We start from the raw sequence: 19,163 nt of genomic DNA, 5'->3' as shown, positions 1-19,163 counted from the left end.
ATCTTAGCTGCATTTTTTGAGTTCCTGTTGGCTATCGTTATGTGCACTTGTGTGTCTGTTCGACTCCACACCATGTTTAGAGCAAACAGTTTTTAAATAGTGCCGGCTGTATGTGTTTGTGTTCAAAAATCAGTGATTTTTGGCAAGAAATAAGATGTAAGGTAACTCAGAACTGTTTTGCTCACTGTGGTTTCAAGCCTTCAGGCTTGGAGATGCCAGAAACGGCTGGGCGTAAAAATGAAACGATTTCACTACTTCAAGTTAGAAACTTTGAAGATATCGACAGTCATCTTGAATGTTACAATGAGAATGAAGATTTGGAGGATGCAGTTGTCGAAAGCATTGTATGAAAGCAATCCACTAACTGCTCTGGGTGTCTGCACTGATTTTGTTCATTTACAGTCAATCAAAAGAATGCAGCAACATACACTGGATGAATTCCCCCGTTTTTTTAACTATTAGGAACCAATGCTTAGTTTTATAGTACTGTAGTAGTATTGCTAGTGTTCTAATTTGTTCTGTATTTCATCTAAGAGCATAATTTGTTACTCAGTTAAATGGTAGTTGGTCTTCTTTGTATGTTTTTAACTATTTCTATGAATCTTTGGCTAATTAGGGCAGCTACTTAATTGGGCCAAAACATACTGATCCTGATGTGTCCCAATTAACTGGAATCCACTGTATGGTTTATATACCGACTGAATGTATGTACATAAAGTGATGCTACAGTAGGTCCAGGAGTGCCTGTGCATAAAGTGACTCTGACAGGAAATGATTTAGCACTGGTGGTGGGGGGTTGTTGGGGGGAGTCACATGTACATCAAAAAACACAGTGAAATGCATCATTTGTGTTAACAATCAACAAAGTCCGAGGATGTGCTGGGGGTAGCCCAGAAGTGTCTTCACGCTTCCAACACCAACATAGCAAGCCCACAATGTACTAACCCTAACTGTATGTCTTTGGAATGTATGAGGAAACAGGAGCACCCAGAGGAAACCCACACAGTCACGGGAAGAACGTACACACTCTTTACAGTAAACATTGGGAAGTAAACCTCAATTCCTGGTGCTGTAAAGCATTACACCAACTGCTACACTATTGTGCTACTTTTTGTATGGAATTTTTTTTTCATTTAAGTGCATTCTCTGTGCACTTAATGTCAACATGTACATTTACAGAAATAAATATTATTGTAAATATTATTGTGTTAATATTATTTTATGTGCTGTATGTGACATAAATACAGAGTTTTACACCCTGGTCCCTGAAGAACAATGTTTTGCTTAGCTGTACACATGTGTACAGCTGAATGAGAATTCACCTGCCTTTCTTTTCTATGCTTTCACTCTGTGACCACCTGCCTCTCGCAGCCTGAAGCAGTTGCTTACCTCTGTCCAGCAGCTTGACGGGCTCCGACACTGGTGAAGGCTTGCTACAGCTCTTCGATGTGGCGCTCTGGATGCGGAAGAGGTACTGGATGCCTTTGTTCAGAGACTGGATGGTGAAGCTGGTATCCCGGATGTTAGTTTTCAGGATGTGCCACTGAGCAGATGCCAGCACCTGGCTCTGAATGACGTACGTTAGGCTGGTGGGATCTGGGAATGATCAGAGACAGTTGGCACCTCGTGCTGAGGAGATCTCTCCACATTAGAAAGTCACATCACACTGAAACAGGGCCTTCCTCCTATCTTCGGCATGCTGACCATCAGTACCATCTATTCTAAACCCACTTGCCAGCACTTAAGAATCAAGAATCAACTTTATTCACCAAATACATTTACATGTATTAGGAATTAGCTGTGGTGTGTTGGCGCAACATGCAACAAAGAACAACATTCAGCATTATAAAGAATAAAGACATATAAAAATACAATTAAAGATTTAAATACGGATATGGAATAAAATTTGCATAAATGCATAAACACCAGCATATATTTACAATGTGAACAGTATTATAAAAAACAGTTTAAAGTGTTTACAGTGCAGTGACTGAGGTAATAGATAATGATTATCAGTTCACCATAGAAGCACTTTGTCTGGATACACCACGGCTTCGTATGGCAACTGCTCTGTACGTGACCACAAGAAACTGCAGTCTACACTTCTTACTGCCTTAGTAAAGCAGCCAGTGTAACCGATAACCCTGCCTACCTCTCATCTCCCCCTCCCATCAGGAAAGCAAGCACCACTAGGACCACAAACAGCTTCTACCACATGGCTATAACAGAGTGTGTGACAGAACGGTGCACAGGGAGTTTCACTCTGTGTCTGGCCCTGGGAGTGTGTGATGGGACAGTGTGGAGGGAGCTTCACTCTGTGTCTGATCCCGGGAATCAGTGATAGGACAGTGTGGAGGGAATTTCACTCTGTATCTGACCCCGGGAGTCTGTGATGGGATGGCGTAGAGGGAGCTTCACTCTGTGTCTGATCCTGGGAGTGTGTGATGGGACAGTGTGGAGGGAGCTTCACACTGTGTCTGATCCTGGGAGTGTGTGATGGGACAGTGTGGAGGGAGCTTCACTCTGTGTCTGATCCCGGGAGTCTGTGATGGGACGGCGTACAGGGAAGTTCACTGGGTGTCTGACCTGGGAGCAGGGTAACAAACTACAGTTTCCATCCTGTGCATAAGACACAGACCAGACAGTGTGGAGGTACAGTCCCAGATAGTGCATCAACCTCCCTGCCCCAGCCCACCCGTCCCTGGCGCGGTCCGTCACTGTACACCCGTCCCTGGCGCGGTCCGTCACCGTACACCCGACCCTGGCACGGTCCGTCACCGTACACCCGTCCCTGGCACGGTCCGTCACCGTACACCCGACCCTGGCGCGGTCCGTCAATGTACACCCGTCCCTGGCGCGGTCCGTCACCGTACACCCGTCCCTGGCGCGGTCCATCACCGTACACCCGTCCCTGGCGCGGTCCGTCAATGTACACCAGTCCCTGGCGCGGTCCGTCACCGTACACCCGTCCCTGGCGCGGTCCGTCACTGTACACCCGTCCCTGGCACGGTCTATCACCGTACACCCGTCCCTGGCGCGGTCCGTCACTGTACACCCGTCCCTGGCGCGGTCCGTCAATGTACACCTGTCCCTGGCGCGGTCCGTCAATGTACACCCGTCCCTGACGCGGTCTGTCACTGTACACCCGTCCCTGGCGCGGTCTATCACCGTACACCCGTCCCTGACGCGGTCCGTCACCGTACACCCGTCCCTGGCGCGGTCTGTCACTGTACACCCGTCCCTGGCGCGGTCCGTCAATGTACACCCGTCCCTGGCGCGGTCTATCACCGTACACCCGTCCCTGGCGCGGTCTATCACCGTACACCTGTCCCTGGCGCGGTCCGTCAATGTACACCCGTCCCTGACGCGGTCTGTCACCGTACACCCGTCCCTGGCGCGGTCTATCACCGTACACCCGTCCCTGACGCTGTCCTTTACTGTACACCCGTCCCTGGCGCGGTCCGTCACCGTACACCCGTCCCTGGCGCGGTCCGTCACCGTACACCCGTCCCTGGCACGGTCTATCACCGTACACCCGTCCCTGGCGCGGTCCGTCACCGTACACCCGTCCCTGGCGCGGTCCGTCAATGTACACCCGTCCCTGGCGCGGTCCGTCACCGTACACCCGTCCCTGACGCTGTCCTTTACCGTACACCCGTCCCTGGCGCGGTCCGTCACCGTACACCCGTCCCTGGCGCGGTCCGTCACCGTACACCCGTCCCTGGCGCGGTCTATCACTGTACACCCGTCCCTGGCGCGGTCTATCACTGTACACCCGTCCCTGGCGCGGTCTATCACTGTACACCTATTCCTGACGTGGTCTTTGACTATACACCCTGCTGTTACCTATCGCCGGGTCAAGTTTCTTCGGTTTGTTCCACCGGAGGGTGATGGTGCGACCGGTTACTCCCACCACCACTGGCGGCCCGCTGGGAGGGGCAGGGACAACGTCTGCGGAGAGGGCAGCAGTGAGATTGGTGAAGCAGCAGAAATGGCAGCTGGTTACCCTCCACCCCCCACCCTATCTGCTCGGTCCAGTTCTGTCCACCACCGTTCCCCATCCCTCATCTTACCCCATACCAACCTCCCCAATCTCTCCACACACCACTAAATGACCCACATCCTTCCTGCTCCAGTGATTCCACCTCACATCTCCTCATCCACCCCACCCTTCCCCACATCTCATCCAACCCCCTCCCATTCTGTAGAGTCCACCGCACCACATCACCCCACCCCTCACCCTCTCTGCACACCCACATCCTTCCCTGACTCCCAGTCACTCTATTCACAAGCACATACAGCCCCTCCCTGCCCAGACTCATCTCACTCCAGCAAGTGTGCTGCACCTCATCCTGCCACACAACCCACCCCCCCAACAGCCCGAATCCCCGAATTCGATCCCAGGTGTAACCCACTCCCATGCATCTGTTATTCTCTATCTAGGTCTTTCAATATTTGATTGGTTTGAATGAGATCTTCTCATTCTTCTATACTCCAGTGAGTATAAGCCCAGAGATGTCAAATGCTTCTCATACATTAACCCTTTCAATCCTGGGATGAGTCCTGTGAACCTCCTCTGGACCCTCTCCAATGCCAGCACATCGTTTCTCAAATATGGGGTCTAAAATTGTTCACAATACTCCAAATATGGAGAGTTTCGAAAAACACTCATCCAGACTCTGCACCTTTGAACAGTTATCTTTCTTATGGACTGAGTGGGTTCCTATGCAGGGTCCACCCCCATCCCACTGATGGACAATTACAGGTTGGGATCTTACCAGACACGTAGATGTGGGCATAACTAGTGGCCTTCCCCACCTTGTTCGCTATCACACTTTTGTAAACGCCAGCGTGCGAATGGTCGATGCTGCGAATGACGAGGCGATGGATGTCTTTATCTGCATCAGAGAGAAGTCACGGTGAGAAGCCAGTCAGTGGACAGAAGGCAGGGACAGTGGAAAGTCTGTCCTTGCAGTGTGATGGGGTGTCACGAGAACGTAGTAGTTAACGTAACACTTTACAACACCAGTGACCCAGGTTCAATTCCCGCCGTGGTCTGTAAGGAATTTGTACCTTCTCCTCACGACCGCATGGGTTTCCTCCCACATTCCAAAGACGTATGGGTTAGGGCTAGTAAGTTGTGGGCCTGCTATGTTGGCACCAGAAATGTGACGACACTTGCAGGCTGCCCCAGCACATCCTTGGTCATTGACGCAAATGACGCATTTCAGTGTATGTGACAAATCAAGTAACGGTGACCCCTGCCCAGAACGTCTGGGTCCGAAAGAAACGAGAGCACATGGAGGCTTTGGGGAGTGAGCAGATGAGGTTTAGAGTATGAACCTCTCGAGTATGGATTAGGGAGGTGAAATTGGACAAACTTGAGTTGTCTTCTCTGGAGGAGCAGAGACAGCCAGTGTCTTTTCCTGAGGATCAAAATAGCAGAGGCAGATTTGATCGTTTAAAAGACTTTTGGATAAATACACAAATATTCAGTGATATAACAAGAGAGTTGGACAAGTACATGGATAGGAAATTACTCCAATTTCTTGGAGTATTGTGTTCAGGTCAGTTCAGCTCATTATAGGAAAGATGCACTGCTGAAGCTTTAGAGATGAGGCAGTGGAGATGGGAGAGCATGGCTTGTGAGGAAAAGTTGAAGAAACTTGGGCTATTCTCTTTGGAGTGAAGTAGGATGAGGGTGACTTAATAGAGATGTTTATATTAAGAGTATACAGCCAGAGACTTTTTCCCAGGGTGGAAATGGCTAAAACAAGGGGGGTATAATTTTAAGGTGACTGGAGGAAAGTATGGGGGGGAGGGGTTTGTCAGAGGTACATTTTTATTCAGAGAGTGGTGGCTGCCTGAAATGTGTTGTCAGGGGTGGTGGTAGCGACAGATACTTTAGGGACATTTAGAGACCCACAGGTATTTATTTTTATTTAATTTATTTAGAGATACAATGTGGAACAGGCCCTTTTGGTCTAACGAGCTGTGCCGTCCAGCGACCCACCTATTTAACCTAGTCTAATCATAGGACAATTTACGATGACCAACTAATCTACTAACTGGTACATCTTTGCACTGTGGGAGGAACCCGGAGGAAACCCTCTCACTCGAGGAAATGATGTATAAACTTCTCACCGATGACTTCGGAATTGAACTCTGAATTCTGACGCCACGAGCTGTTATCGCGTTGCGCTAACCGCTACACTACTGTGGTGTACCCACATGGATGAAAGAAAAATGGAGGGCTATGTAGGCCAGAAGGGTTGGATTGATCTTGGAGTTGGTTAAAAAGTCGGCACAACATTGTAACAACAAGTAAGGCCTGCACTGTGCTGTACTGTTCTATGATGTTCTGTGTTTGATGTTCTATGTCTGATGCTCTACGTTCAATATTCTAGATCTGAAGCACTATGTTTGATGTTCCATGTTGTATGTTTCTTGTTTGATGTTTTATTTTCAGAGAGGAAAGCAGCTTCAAGGTCCAAAACTGTCTTGAAGGGCCAAAAGGCCTGCTTTTCATCGTTCTAAGGAAACCCCAGAATTCTGACGGTTTCTGTGTCTTTCACAAGCAGGTAGTTGTCTTGCAAGACATTAGGGAATGGGGACTGTGGCATTACTGCTGGGGTTCCACCAGGTTACAGGGTGAGGTGGAAATCCCATGTCTGAAATAGATGGCCCTGGGGATGGAATGGTGTGTTGAAGACAGGTCAGAGGTGGGGAACATGTGCCAGGAGTCGTTGCCTAGGTCAGCAATGCTGCTGAGGGCCCAGGTCTGAAATAAACGGCACTAGGGTTAGCAGTGGTGTGCTGAGGTAAGGTCAGGGGTTGTGGACGGGTGCAAGGGATGGTCGGATTGAGGACTGTGCGTCAGGTGGTTACGTACACTGCGTCATCCTCCTCTCCTCGGTGCTCTGCAGCTTCTGGCCATTGTGGTACCAGCTAATGGTGGGGTAGGGCAGCCCCGTCACCTGGCACTCCAGCACTGCATCCTTCCCCTCCGTCACGTCCACGTTCTGGATGGGCCTGATGAAGTCTGGCATGGTGAACCGTTCCACCTCGTTCTCCGGGATCTCAGGCTCCTCAGGAATGGATGGCATCTTCTCCAGCTTGGCCCTGTGGAGGCAGGACATTGCTCAAGGTGCTAGCAGAGGGATAATCCTGTGGCAATCCAGATAATCCTGTGGCAATAAGCTATGTGCACAGGCTGTTTTCTCTCCGTCAACCCACCCCACAACCCCCGACTCCATCCTATTCTCACCCAAGAATCCAAAGGGGAGAGGTGGGATCTAACAGCCTCCAGAAATCCTGGAGAAAGAGGTCTACCAGACATCACAAAGATGTGAGGCAGGGCTGTTAGAGAGCAGTGGTGGTGACCAGGGAACCTGACTGACCGCCAGGCAACGTTTCTCCAACTACAACTCGACTTCCTCAGGAAGCAGAAGAAACCTAGCCCTCACCAACCTTTATCAATGCACCATAAAAGCATCCTGTCTGGTACGGCAACTGCTCTGCCATGAAACTGCAGAGTTGTGGACTGAGCTCAGCACATCACGGAAAGCAGCCTCCGCTCAATGGACTCTGTCTACACTTCCCACTGTCTCAGTAACACAGCCACCCCACAGAAATTCTCTCTTCTCCCCTCTCTCATCGGGTAGAAGATACAAAAGCCTGAAGGGACATTCCACCAGGTTTAAGGAAGGCAAAGCAACAGCAGAGTACAGAATAAAGTGTTACAGTTAGAGAGGGTGCAGTGCAGGTATACAATAAGGTACAAGATCATAATGAGTGGAATGTGAGGGCAAGAGTCCATCTTATCATACTAAGGACTATAACAGTCTTACAGCAGTGGGGTACAAGCTGTCCTTGAGCCTGGTGGTATGAGCTTACAGACTTTTGTATCTTCTTTCCACTGGGAGGGGAAAGAAGACAGAACGTTCCAGGTGGGTGGTCTGTTTGATTTTGCTGGCTGCTTAACTGAGGCGGCTGGAAGTGTAGTCAGAGTCCTTGGAGGGCAGGCTAGTTTTAGAGATGTGCTGAGCCCTGTCTACAATAGTCGGATAGAGGATCAACCTGTCAGGTCATTGACTTGGTCAGTTATCTACCAGGTCAATGTGACCTACCTGGTCAGTTTATCTACCTTCTCAGATGATTTACCTGGTCAAGTAATTTACCTGTACAGTTTATGTTTCATGGCCAGGTGACTTACATAGAAGCATAGAAAACCTACAGCACAATACGGGCCCTTCGGCCCATAAAGCTGTGCCGAACATGTCCTTACCTTAGAAATTACCTAGGCTTACCCATAGCCCTCTATTTTTCTAAGCTCCATATACCTGTCCAGGAATCTCTTAAAAGACCCTATTGTATCCGCCTCCACCACCGTTGCCGGCAGCCCATTCCATGCACTCACCACTCTCTGTGTAAAAAACTTACCCCCGATATCTCCTCTGTACCCACTTCCAAGCACTTTAAAACTGTGCCCTCTCATGTTAGCCATTTCCACCCTGGGGAAAAGCCTCTGACTATCCATACAATCAATGCCTCTCATCTTATACACCTCTATCAGGTCACCTCTCATCCTCCGTCACTCCAAGGAGAAAAGGCCGAGTTCACTCAACCTAATCTCATAAAGCATGTTCCCCAATCCAGGCAACATCCTTGTAAATCTCCTCTGCACCCTTTCTATGGTTTCCACAGCCCTCCTACAGTGATGTGACCAAAACTGAGCACAGTACTCCAAGTGGGGTCTGACCTGGGTCCTATACAGCTGCAACATTACCTCTCGGTTTCTAAACTCAATCCCAAGATTGATGAAGGCCAATGCACTGTATGCCTTCTTAACCACAGAGTCAACCTGCGCAGCAGCTTTGAGTGTCCTATGGACTCAGACCCCAAGATCCCTCTGATCCTCCACATTGCCAAGAGTCTTACCATTAATACTATATTCTGCCATCATATTTGACCTACCAAAATGAATCACCTCACACTTATCTGGGTTGAACTCCATCTGCCACTTCTCAGCCCATTTTTGCATCCTATCAATGTTCCGCTGTAACCTCTGACAGCCCTCCATACTATCCACAACACCTCCAACCTTTGTGTCATCAGCAAATTTACTAACCCATCCCTCCACTTCTTCATCCAGGTCATTTATAAAAATCACAAAGAGCAGGGGTCCCAGAACAGATCCCTGAGGCACACCACTGGTGACCGACCACCATGCAGAATATGACCCATCTACAACCACTCTTTGCCTTCTGTGGGCAAGCCAGTTCTGGATCCACAAAGCAATGTCCCCTTGGATCCCAACCTCCTTACTTTCTCAATAAACCTTGCATGGGGGAACTTGTCAAATGCCTTGCTGAAATCCATATACACTACATCTACTGTTCTACCATCATCAGTGTGTTTAGTCACATCGTCAAAAAATTCAATCAGGCTCATAAGGCACGACCTGCCTTTGACAAAGCCATGCTGACTATTCCTAATCATATTATACCTCTCCACATGTTCATAAATCCTGCCTCTCAGGATCTTCTCCATCAACTTACTAACCACTGAAGTAAGACTGACTGGTCAGTGTGATCTACCTGCACAGTTTGTTTACCTGGTCAGTTTATCTACCAGCTCAGTGTGATCTATCTGATTAATATGATATCTTTATCTGTCAAGCCAACCACTGTATCTAGAAAGATAATCCACCTGGCTGTGATGTGGTGTGGGCTGCACTGAAGTGGTAAAGGACATTATGTGAAATAACCCTTGCCCTGTTGCCATGCTTACATTGGTGATGCCATGATTGGTCGTGGCTCCTCAACGTAGAGCTCTGCTGAGCAGAAGGCATCGCCGTGAGCGTTCTGGGCAATGGCAGAGTATTCCCCCTCGTTCTCAGACACGGCGTGCATGATGAGCAGGGAATGCAACCCTCGGTCTCTCACGATCCGTACCTCGTCTGTCTCCACGACCTTCTCACCTGCCAGGCAGGGAAAGGGGGGGGGGGGTCACAGCACATCTTTGTTCATTAACGCATGCCCCCTACCCCCTCCCCACCACTGGGAATGCAGGAATAACACAGCGGAATTCTCAGCAGAGTTTTGTTCATTCCTGGAATTTTGTGTTTCTGACGGTATGGACTGTCCAACCCCTGTCAGCATTTGATATCCCTCTGTGAAGGTAGTTCGGCTTCAGCCCTGGGAGAGAGCACGCTAAAGGTCCCACGGCTATGACTCTGCACAGCTTCAACCCCATCCCCAAGCTATGTCCCAACTCCTGATCACATCCTACTGAAGGAACTCAGAGGGTCAGGCAGCAGCTGAGGGAAATGGGCAGTCAATATTTCCAATCAAGGCCCTTCATCTGCTAACTGTCCATTTCACTTCTACAGATCACTGAGTTTCTAGAACACCTTGTTTGTTGCTCCAGATTCCAGTGTCTCTCTAAACTTGCCGGGGACTAAAAGGCTAGATAGAGTGCTCATAGAGAGGATGTTTCCAATAGTGGGGGAGTCTAGGACCGGAGGGCACAGCCTCAGAAAAGAAGGATCTCTGTTTAGAGCAGAGATGAGGAGGAATTTCTTTAGCAAGAGGGTGTTGAATCTGTGGAATTCATTGCCACAGATGGCCGTGGCAGCCGAGCCATTGGGTATATTTAAAGCAGAGGATGATAAGTTCTTGATTAGTAAGGGGTTAAGGGTTATGGCAGGTGAATTGGGTTATAAAAATCAGCCATTATTGAATGGTGGATGAGGGTGGCAGCTAGCGTAGTGATTATGCATCAGCAATGAGATCAGGGTTCAATCCCTCTACTGTCTGTGGGAAGTTTGTACATTCTCCTCGTAACCACATGGGTTTTCTCCCACATTCCACAGGCATACGGGTCAGGGTTAGTAAGCTGTGGGCGTGCTATGTTGGCACTGTCAACTTGGCCACACTTGTGGGCTGTCCCCAGCACATCCTCAGACTGTGTTGGTCATTGATGCATACGATAGATTTCACTATGTTTTGATGTACATGTAACAAATAAATCTAATCTTAGGTCTTAAAAAACCTTACAGTATGCCTTTGATAAATCCGTATCAGGTCTCTGATCAGCCTCTGAGACACTGAGCCTTTGGCCACGGTGTTCCTTTGGGAGAAGGAAGAGGCACATAGAGAGATTAGGAAGTGATGCACTGCACTGGCCTTTATCATAAAAGAGTTTAAATTTAAGCTTTTAGATATGTTTTGGTTTGATGTTTTGATGTACACGTGACAAATAAAGCTCATCTCTAAACTCTGAATCTATAATTGTGCTCCTATATCTCACAGTTTTATGAGAGATTAAAGGGGGTTATGGCCAGTGGCATTGAGGTAGATCAGCCATGAGGGACAGCAGGACATCCTCCTCCTGTTCCTGTTCCTTCCCGCTGTGAAGCGCTGTGGGAAGCTCCTGAGATCGTGTGCATATGTGTGCCCTGTGTGACTCAGACCAGAACCACGGCCCCTTTCCCCACAGATTACCGAAGTGCGTCCAGATGACGGTGGGGGCAGGGGTCCCGCTCACTTTTACGTCGAGGTGGGCTGTCCTGCCCTCGATCACAAAGACGTCTTCCAGCTTCCGAGTGAAGAGCGGAGGGATGGAGGGCAGTACTGTCAGCTGGGCACTGCATGTCTTCTCATCTGAGGAATAAGTAACACATACTGACCACCCTCTGGGTTAAAACGTAGTCCCTCAGCTTCTTATTAAACCTTGCCACCTCACCTTAAACATGTGCCCTCTAGATCTTGATTCCCCCACCCTGGGGAAAAGACCCTTGAAAAGATCAGCAGTGTTCCAAACTCAACCTCTCTCTATAACACAGTCCCCTGCGCCCTGGTAACATCCTTGTAAATGTCTTCACTTTTTCCAGCTTAATATTCAGAGGATGTTTCTAATAGTTTAGGACAAGAGGGCACGGCCTCAGAATACAAGGAGATTCCTTTGGAATAAGCCAGTGAGTGGTGACTCTGTGGAATTCATTGCCACAGACAGCTGTAGACAGCTGGGTACAGTATATTTAAAGTGGAAGTTGATAGGTTCTTGACATATGTTCTTGTCAAAAGATATGGAGAGAAGGGAGGAGAATAATAACTCAGCCATGATGGAATGGCAGAGCAGACTTGATGGGCCAAATGGGTTAATTCTGCTTCTAAGTCTTATGGTCTTATATTTAAAGCAGAGATTGGTAGATTCTTAATTAGTAAGGGTGTCAAAGATGTTGTGCATTTAGTATTTCAGTAATATTGTAAATATGTTGTTAGATTAAGCACTCTTTGTTTACGTAATTCATTATGGGTTATGTATGAATGGCATATGTCATCACAACTTAATGTTATATGTGAGTGCCTCACTAAAGTAAAATGAAGTTATCACATTTTCCCAGAATGCCATGTTTTTCTTTCAATTAATTTCTGGAGTTACAAAATATAACAGTGGCTATGTGGAAGTTTAAAAATGAACCCCAGACCACTACCTACCTGTTGAACTGCAGTGAGATGTTCAAGTTAAAAAAAAGAGCTACATGAGAAAGATAAACATATTCTATTGTACAACAGGTAATGGGGTGATGTATACTGAAGGAATTGAGTAGTATTTAGAATCAAAATGAAATAGCCAAAGAAAAGCGAGCCAGTATTGCTGAGTATAATACATGGAAGATCATATAATTTGCTTAGAAGTTTAATTGCTCTAGCAAGACCAGCCAAAATGACCTTTGCTGATATCATGAATGTAATGCAGGATCATTTAGGACCAAAACCATTGTTGATTCCAGAACACTTTAGGTTTTATAAGTGGAATCAAAAGGAAGGGGAGTCCACTTTGGCTTAGATGACTGAATTGAAATTGTCCAAGGATTGTCAGCTCAGTGATTGGCTTAATGATGCACCGAGAGATTGCTTAGTTTATGGAATCTTACAAGAAAGCATTCAAAAATGGCTTCTAACTGAAGCCCAATTCACATTTTAAAGAGCAGTTGAAATCACTGTATCAATGGAAACAACAGCTAGAGACACGATTGAGTCGCAGTTAGAAATGAAAGTGAGGGTGAACAAAATTGCAATGTCTAAGTAGAAACCTACCTGGTTGAACAAATTGTATTATTGTTGTGGCAGGGGCTCACATACACCAGACCAATGCAGGTTTAAAGGCAAAACTTGCAGAAAATGCAACAAAGTAGGCCACATATAAAAACATGCCAGACAGACAAAAAGAAATGGACTGCACAGAAAAGAGAAAAAGATAAAAAATTAAGTGGCATTTTCAAAAAGAGCATTAATTTGTATGCTGTTGATGAAAATTCTGATAATGATTAGAGTGACAGAGAACTAAAAAGCCTTCCAAAACTTGAAAAATAGCAACAGAAGAGCAAATGACTCACACCAGAAGGACACTGGCTCAGCTGTTTCAGTCATTCCACAAAATGAGTTTGAACACCATTTCAAAGATACGGAACTAAAGCTTACAGATATCTAATTAAGAACTGCTACTGGAGCAACAATAACTCCTACGGGAATGAAGTTTGTAAAAGTGAAATATAACAACCAACAAACCACGTTGGGCTTGTATGTGGTAAAAACAGGAGGGCCAGCATTGCAGGACTGTGATTGGCTGAGACAACTACAACTTGATTGGAGATCCATCCCCTACAACAGAGTCAACTGAAAGCTAATTAAGAAAGATACTGATGATGCCACAGCAGTGTTCAAGGATGGCATTGAAAAACTCAAAACATATCAAGGGTAAAATAATGTTAAATGAAAATGCCACACCCAAATATTACAAAGCCTGTCTGGTTCCTCATACCATAAAGTAGCCAGTGAGCTAGATCCTTTTTTCTTTTTCTTTTCTTTACTAACCCTATATTCAGATTAAGATTTATAAAGTTCAATTATTTAATTGCATATGGTATACTGTCTGATATTTTGAAGTGGGGATTTGTAACTGGGCAACACATCACGCAGCATCAACACAAACAAGATTTCTCCGTTTGGTGGGGCCAGAAGTTGTCTCCCCCAGACAAACACGTGCTGCCCGAGCCTGAGGGCTACACAAGATCGAATTCAAGAGGATAACTAATCATGGTGGATTAATGCTGGTGGATTGACCTGTTTACCCTTGAAAAAGGAAATACCTGAAAAATTTACAAAAGAGGACACTCCTCTTGACGTACTCTCCCTAACGCAAATCGAAAGTCTCCCTATTACAGCAGAGATGATCCAAAGGGAAAGCAGAAAAGACCCCACACTGTCTCAGGTCTACATGGGCACTCAAAATGGCTGGAATGTGCAGCTGCAATTCCAGTTCTCCCATTTTTAACAGCACTGGGGTGACCTTGCCCTTAACAGGGGCTGCCTTATGTGGGGATTGAGAGCTGTACCATTCAAGCTGAGAGCTGAAGTATTGGAGGAGCTACATGCCGGACATCTAGGTGTGGTCAAAATGAAAGCATTGGCTTGAAGCTTTGTCTAGTGGCCTGGGATAGATCAGCAATTTTAGCAACTAGCTATGCACGGTTCGGGATGCTAACATTTCCAGAAGATGCCAATGGCAGTGTCTCTCCATCCCTAGGAATGGCCTGTATTGCCCTGGCAGAGGATTCATGTGGATTTTGCCAGATTATTCCTGGCAACAAATTTCTTGGTAGTCGTGGATGCAGCTACAAAATGGCCAGAAATGTTCCCAATAGTCTCCACTACAGCCTCTTCAATTCAGTTCAATTCTCATAGACTGGTGTTCCAGAACACTTAGTCAGTGACAATAAACCTCGGTTTGTAGCAGAACAGTTTTAGTCAATCTTGAAAATGGATGGAGTAAGACATATTACACCTGCACTGTCCCGCCCAGCTACAAATGTTTTGGTGGAAAGGTTTGTCAAGAGTCTAAAGAACACACTGTGAGCAATGTCAGCAAAACACACTGCACTCACACTGAATCCAAGCTCGCCAATTTCCTCCTTGCATATCGCAATTCAGCACACTCCACACCCAACAACTCAGCCACTATGCTGTTCCTGGGTCGTCCCTTGCGCTCATGCTTGGATCTCCTCAAACCCAAACTCAGGAGTATGCAGGACAAACAGCTGAGACAAATTGAGGGCTCCTCATACAAGGAGGTTCAGTGTTTCACTCCTGGACAAGCAGTCCTGGTGAGGGACTACAGTGGTGATGAAAGTGGGTACTTGGAAAGATTAAGGACAGAAGTGGACCACTCTTCTACACAGTGCAGATCGTGTCTGATGTCATCTGGAGATGACACATCGATCAGCTGAAAAAAGCAGAGTCAATTGTCAGAGTAGAAAGGAGTTCAAGCCACTTTCTGCAGTCCCAGACGCAACCCCTACAATTACTACAGAGGAGGCCCCAGAACCTGAGATTGTTTCACCTGCCAAGCAAAGTGAGCAAGCACCCCCCACACCCCGTCAGGAAAGACATCATCCTTCAAGGGTAAGAAATATCCACAGCAATTAAATATGGGGGACTTTAAAATTTACTATAGTGCGGATTCCATATAGTAGCTATACATATATAGTATAAGCACACACTTATAGCACGTTATAGTGCTGTATATTTAATATTTCAGTATTATTTGAATAATACTGTAAATACATTGTTTGATTAAGCATTTTTTGTTTGTTTATAGGATTCATTAAGGATTATATGAAAGAAATATTTAAGTGGCATACATCATTACGCTATCGCGTCATTTGTACGCTTCACTAAAGTAAAACAAAGTAGACACACTTTCCCGGGCTCATGTTCTTCTTTCAATTAAATTTTGTTATATTTTGTTACAAATTATAACAAAAGGTTACGGAGAGAAGGCAGGAGTATGGGGAGTCCAGGACAAGAGGGCACGACTTCAGGATTGAAGGATGTCCTTTTACAACTGAGATGCACAGAAATTACTTTAGGCGGAGGGTGGTAAATCTGTGGAATTTGTTGCCACGAGCGGCTGTGGAGGCCAAGTCATTGGGTGTATTTAAGGCAGAGATAGATAAGTTCTTGATTAGCCAGGGCATCAAAGGGTATGGGGTGAAAGCAGGGGAGTGGGGATGACTGGATCAGCCCATGATTGTATGGCGGAACAGACTCGATGGGCCGAATGGCCTACTTCTGCTCCTAAATCTTATGGTCTTACAGGTTGAGAGGGACAATAAGTCAGCCACGCGGGAATGGCAGAGTGGGCCAAATGGCTTAATTCTGCTCCTATGACTGATGGTCTAATACTCCGATTATGTTGTACAACTGCGACATTATGTCTCAATTTCCATACTCAGTGCCCTGAGGGTTGAAGATCAGTATGCCATTTGGCTTCATAACCACCCTGTCCCATGCAATGCGCTGGGACTACTCGCAGCCTGTGTGTCTGGGCCTCGCCAGCCTCTCACTCACCTGTTGCCGTGCTAACTTTGCAGGTGTATACTCCCGAGTCATCTTCGTGTACCGAATTTAGGAGCAGCTTGCACTTTTTGCCATCAAAGTGCATCTTGCAGTTCAGCAGAGCGGGCTGGACCAGCTTCCCGTTGGTCAGCCAGTCGACGTCAACATCAGGGGGGCCACGCACCTCACACTCAAAGAAGGCCGACTCGCCGGCGTTCACTGTGATGTCCCGAGCCGGCGCCATGATCGCCAACACTTGCGCATCGCGGTGGCCTGCAACACAATGGCAACAAACAAGCACACGTCATTCTACATCTGGCTAGAATGTATGGGATCTGGGCCAAGCCTGCCAATAATGATCAAAGATATAAAATGCTGGAGGAACTCAGCAGGTCAGGCAGCCTCTATGGAAAGGAATAAAGAATCGACACTGTGGACCAAGACTCTTCATCAGGACCGGGTCAAAGAGGAAGAAGTCAGAATAAACAGGTGGGGGGAGGGAAAGGAGTACAAGCTAGAAGGCGATAGGTGTGACCATGTGAGGGGGAAGGTAGGAACAAAGTAAGAAGCTGGGAGGTGATAGGTGGAAAAGGTATAGGATTGAAGAAGGGATCTGATAGGAGAGGGAGAGTAGACCACGGGAGATAGGGGAGAAGGAAGGAGGTGATGGGCAGGTGAGGAGAAAGGTAAGGGGGAGCCAGAGTCAGGAATGGGAAAAGTGAGAAGAGGAGGGGAAATGTCGATGTTCATGTCATCAGTTTGGTGGCTAATTTGTAAAATGTAGCTGCTCTGAACTTTTATAAAGAATTTCTCATCCATGCTCTGGATGGAGGTTTAGGAGCCTTAGATCCCACACCACCACATTCAGGAACAGTTATTACTGTACAACCATCAGGCTCCTGAATTGCGGATTACTTCACTCACCACAACTCTGAACTGATTCCACAACCTGCAGGCTCACTTTCAAGGGCTCTACAACTCATGTTCTCAGTATTGTTTATTTATTTACACAGGTTTGTCTTTTGCATGCTGGTTGTTTATCAGTCTTTGCTTATGCAAAGTTTTTCGTATATTCTATTGTATTTCTTTATTTTCCTGTAAATGCCTGGAAAAAATGGAATCTCAAGATATACATACTTTGATACTAATTTTTATTTTAAACTTTGAAACCATGATGTATTTGGATTAGATGCTTATCTCATTGGATCTCATGGAGTCCAGGGTAAGCTAATCAACTGGATATAAAATTGGGCTGACAGTAGGTGGTGAAGGGTTGCTTTTCAGTTGGAGGACGGTGATGGAAAAAGCAGCAGAACATTGTAGACTCAGACAGGTCCATCATGGGCACTAGCCTCCCCAGCATCAAAGACATCTTCAGGAGGTGAGGCCTCAAAAAAGGCTGCATTAATCCCCACCATGCAGGACATGCCTTCTTCTCATTATTATCATCAAGGAGGTGGTACAAGAGCCTGAAAACACACACTTAACATTTCAGGAACAGCTTCTTCCCCTCCGTCATCAGATTTCTGAATGAATAATGAACCCATGAACATTTCCTCAGTATTTTTCTCACTTTTTGCACTACTTGTTTATTTGTATGTATTTCTTATTGTAATTTATAATATTTTATGTATTGCACTGTAAAGCAACAAATTTCACAAGGTATGTTAGTGATAATAAATCTGATTCTGACTCAAATGGACAATGAGTCCATGTACACTACTTTGCTATTTTATTCTCTTTTGCATTAAATATATATATTTTATATAAGGCACACCAGTGCCTTGTAAAAGTATTCAGCACCCAACCCTTTGTTCACATAAATGAGTATTACAATCAGGGATTTTGATCAATTTAATTGAGAATTTTAATTTGTGAATCATATGCTTCTTCTTTTCACACTAGAGTCCAAAAACCAGGGGAAATTGTAAAACATGAAAAACTAAAAATTCAAAAACGGAAACATCAGCAGTTCAAAAGTATTCATCCCCCTTTGCTCAGTAGATGGCTTAACCACCTCTTGTAGCTATTACAGCCAGTAATCTTTTTGGCTAAGTCTCTATTAGATACAATGCGATGGAGCACGATATGCTCATTTTTCTTTGCCCCAAGTGAAATGGAGACACCTCTTTTTCCCTATTAGGAAGTGAGAGAGCCCACGGTATGTTGAATTACCAGGTGAACAGATAGCCTTTGGGGTACCGCAAGTCTGTTTCTTTATTGATGCTTTGCTGCTGCTTATGCATGGAAGGGGGGGAGCTGGGAGGGGCTTTGGAGTCCTAACATTCACCTGTCATTCATTCTTTGGGGCACTCCCCTGTTTTCATGGATGTTTGCGAAGAAAACAAATTTCAGGATGCATATTGTATATATTTCTCTGACATTAAATGTACCTATTGAAAGGTTAGTTGGGGAGTGGCACTGGATAGCAATCTTGAGGCCTTGCCAGAGATGTTCAATCAGGCTGTGATCAGGACTCTGACTGGGCCACTCAAGGACATCAATTTTCTTCATTTGAAGCCACTTGAGGTTGCTTTGACAGTGTGCTTTGGGTCACTGTCCTGCTGAAAGATGAACTTCCTCCCCAGTTTAAGCTTTCTAGCAGAGGCTAGCAGGTTTTTATCTGGGATCTCTCTGTATTTAGCAGCATTCAGCTTCCTATCAATCCTCAACAGATAGCCAGTCCCTGCTACTGAAAAGCATTCCAGTAGCATGATGCTACTTCCACCATACTTTATAGTAGGTATGGTGTCACCT

General features: G+C 46.2%; 1 protein-coding gene across 10 annotated transcripts in view; it reads right to left on the bottom strand.

Moving 5' to 3' along the window:
* The window catches only part of spega (striated muscle enriched protein kinase a), a 705,926-nt gene that overhangs the window by 297,289 nt on the left and 389,474 nt on the right, over nt 1–19,163 (bottom strand). For all 10 annotated transcript variants that reach the window (XM_073046262.1, XM_073046259.1, XM_073046255.1 and 7 more), the window contains 7 exons: nt 16,419–16,679; nt 11,508–11,666; nt 9,793–9,982; nt 6,893–7,122; nt 4,779–4,898; nt 3,847–3,951; nt 1,390–1,596 (listed from right to left, as the gene is read on the bottom strand). In XM_073046262.1, coding sequence (XP_072902363.1) covers nt 1,390–1,596; nt 3,847–3,951; nt 4,779–4,898; nt 6,893–7,122; nt 9,793–9,982; nt 11,508–11,666; nt 16,419–16,679 — 1,272 coding nt within the window. The remainder of the gene's footprint in view (nt 1–1,389; nt 1,597–3,846; nt 3,952–4,778; nt 4,899–6,892; nt 7,123–9,792; nt 9,983–11,507; nt 11,667–16,418; nt 16,680–19,163) is intronic.

Source organism: Hemitrygon akajei, chromosome 5, assembly GCF_048418815.1.
Source record: "Hemitrygon akajei chromosome 5, sHemAka1.3, whole genome shotgun sequence".
In the NCBI taxonomy this organism is placed as follows: Eukaryota; Metazoa; Chordata; class Chondrichthyes; order Myliobatiformes; family Dasyatidae; genus Hemitrygon; species Hemitrygon akajei.
Note: the sequence above shows the minus strand (reverse complement) of the source record. Positions and strands in the feature narration are given on the sequence as shown.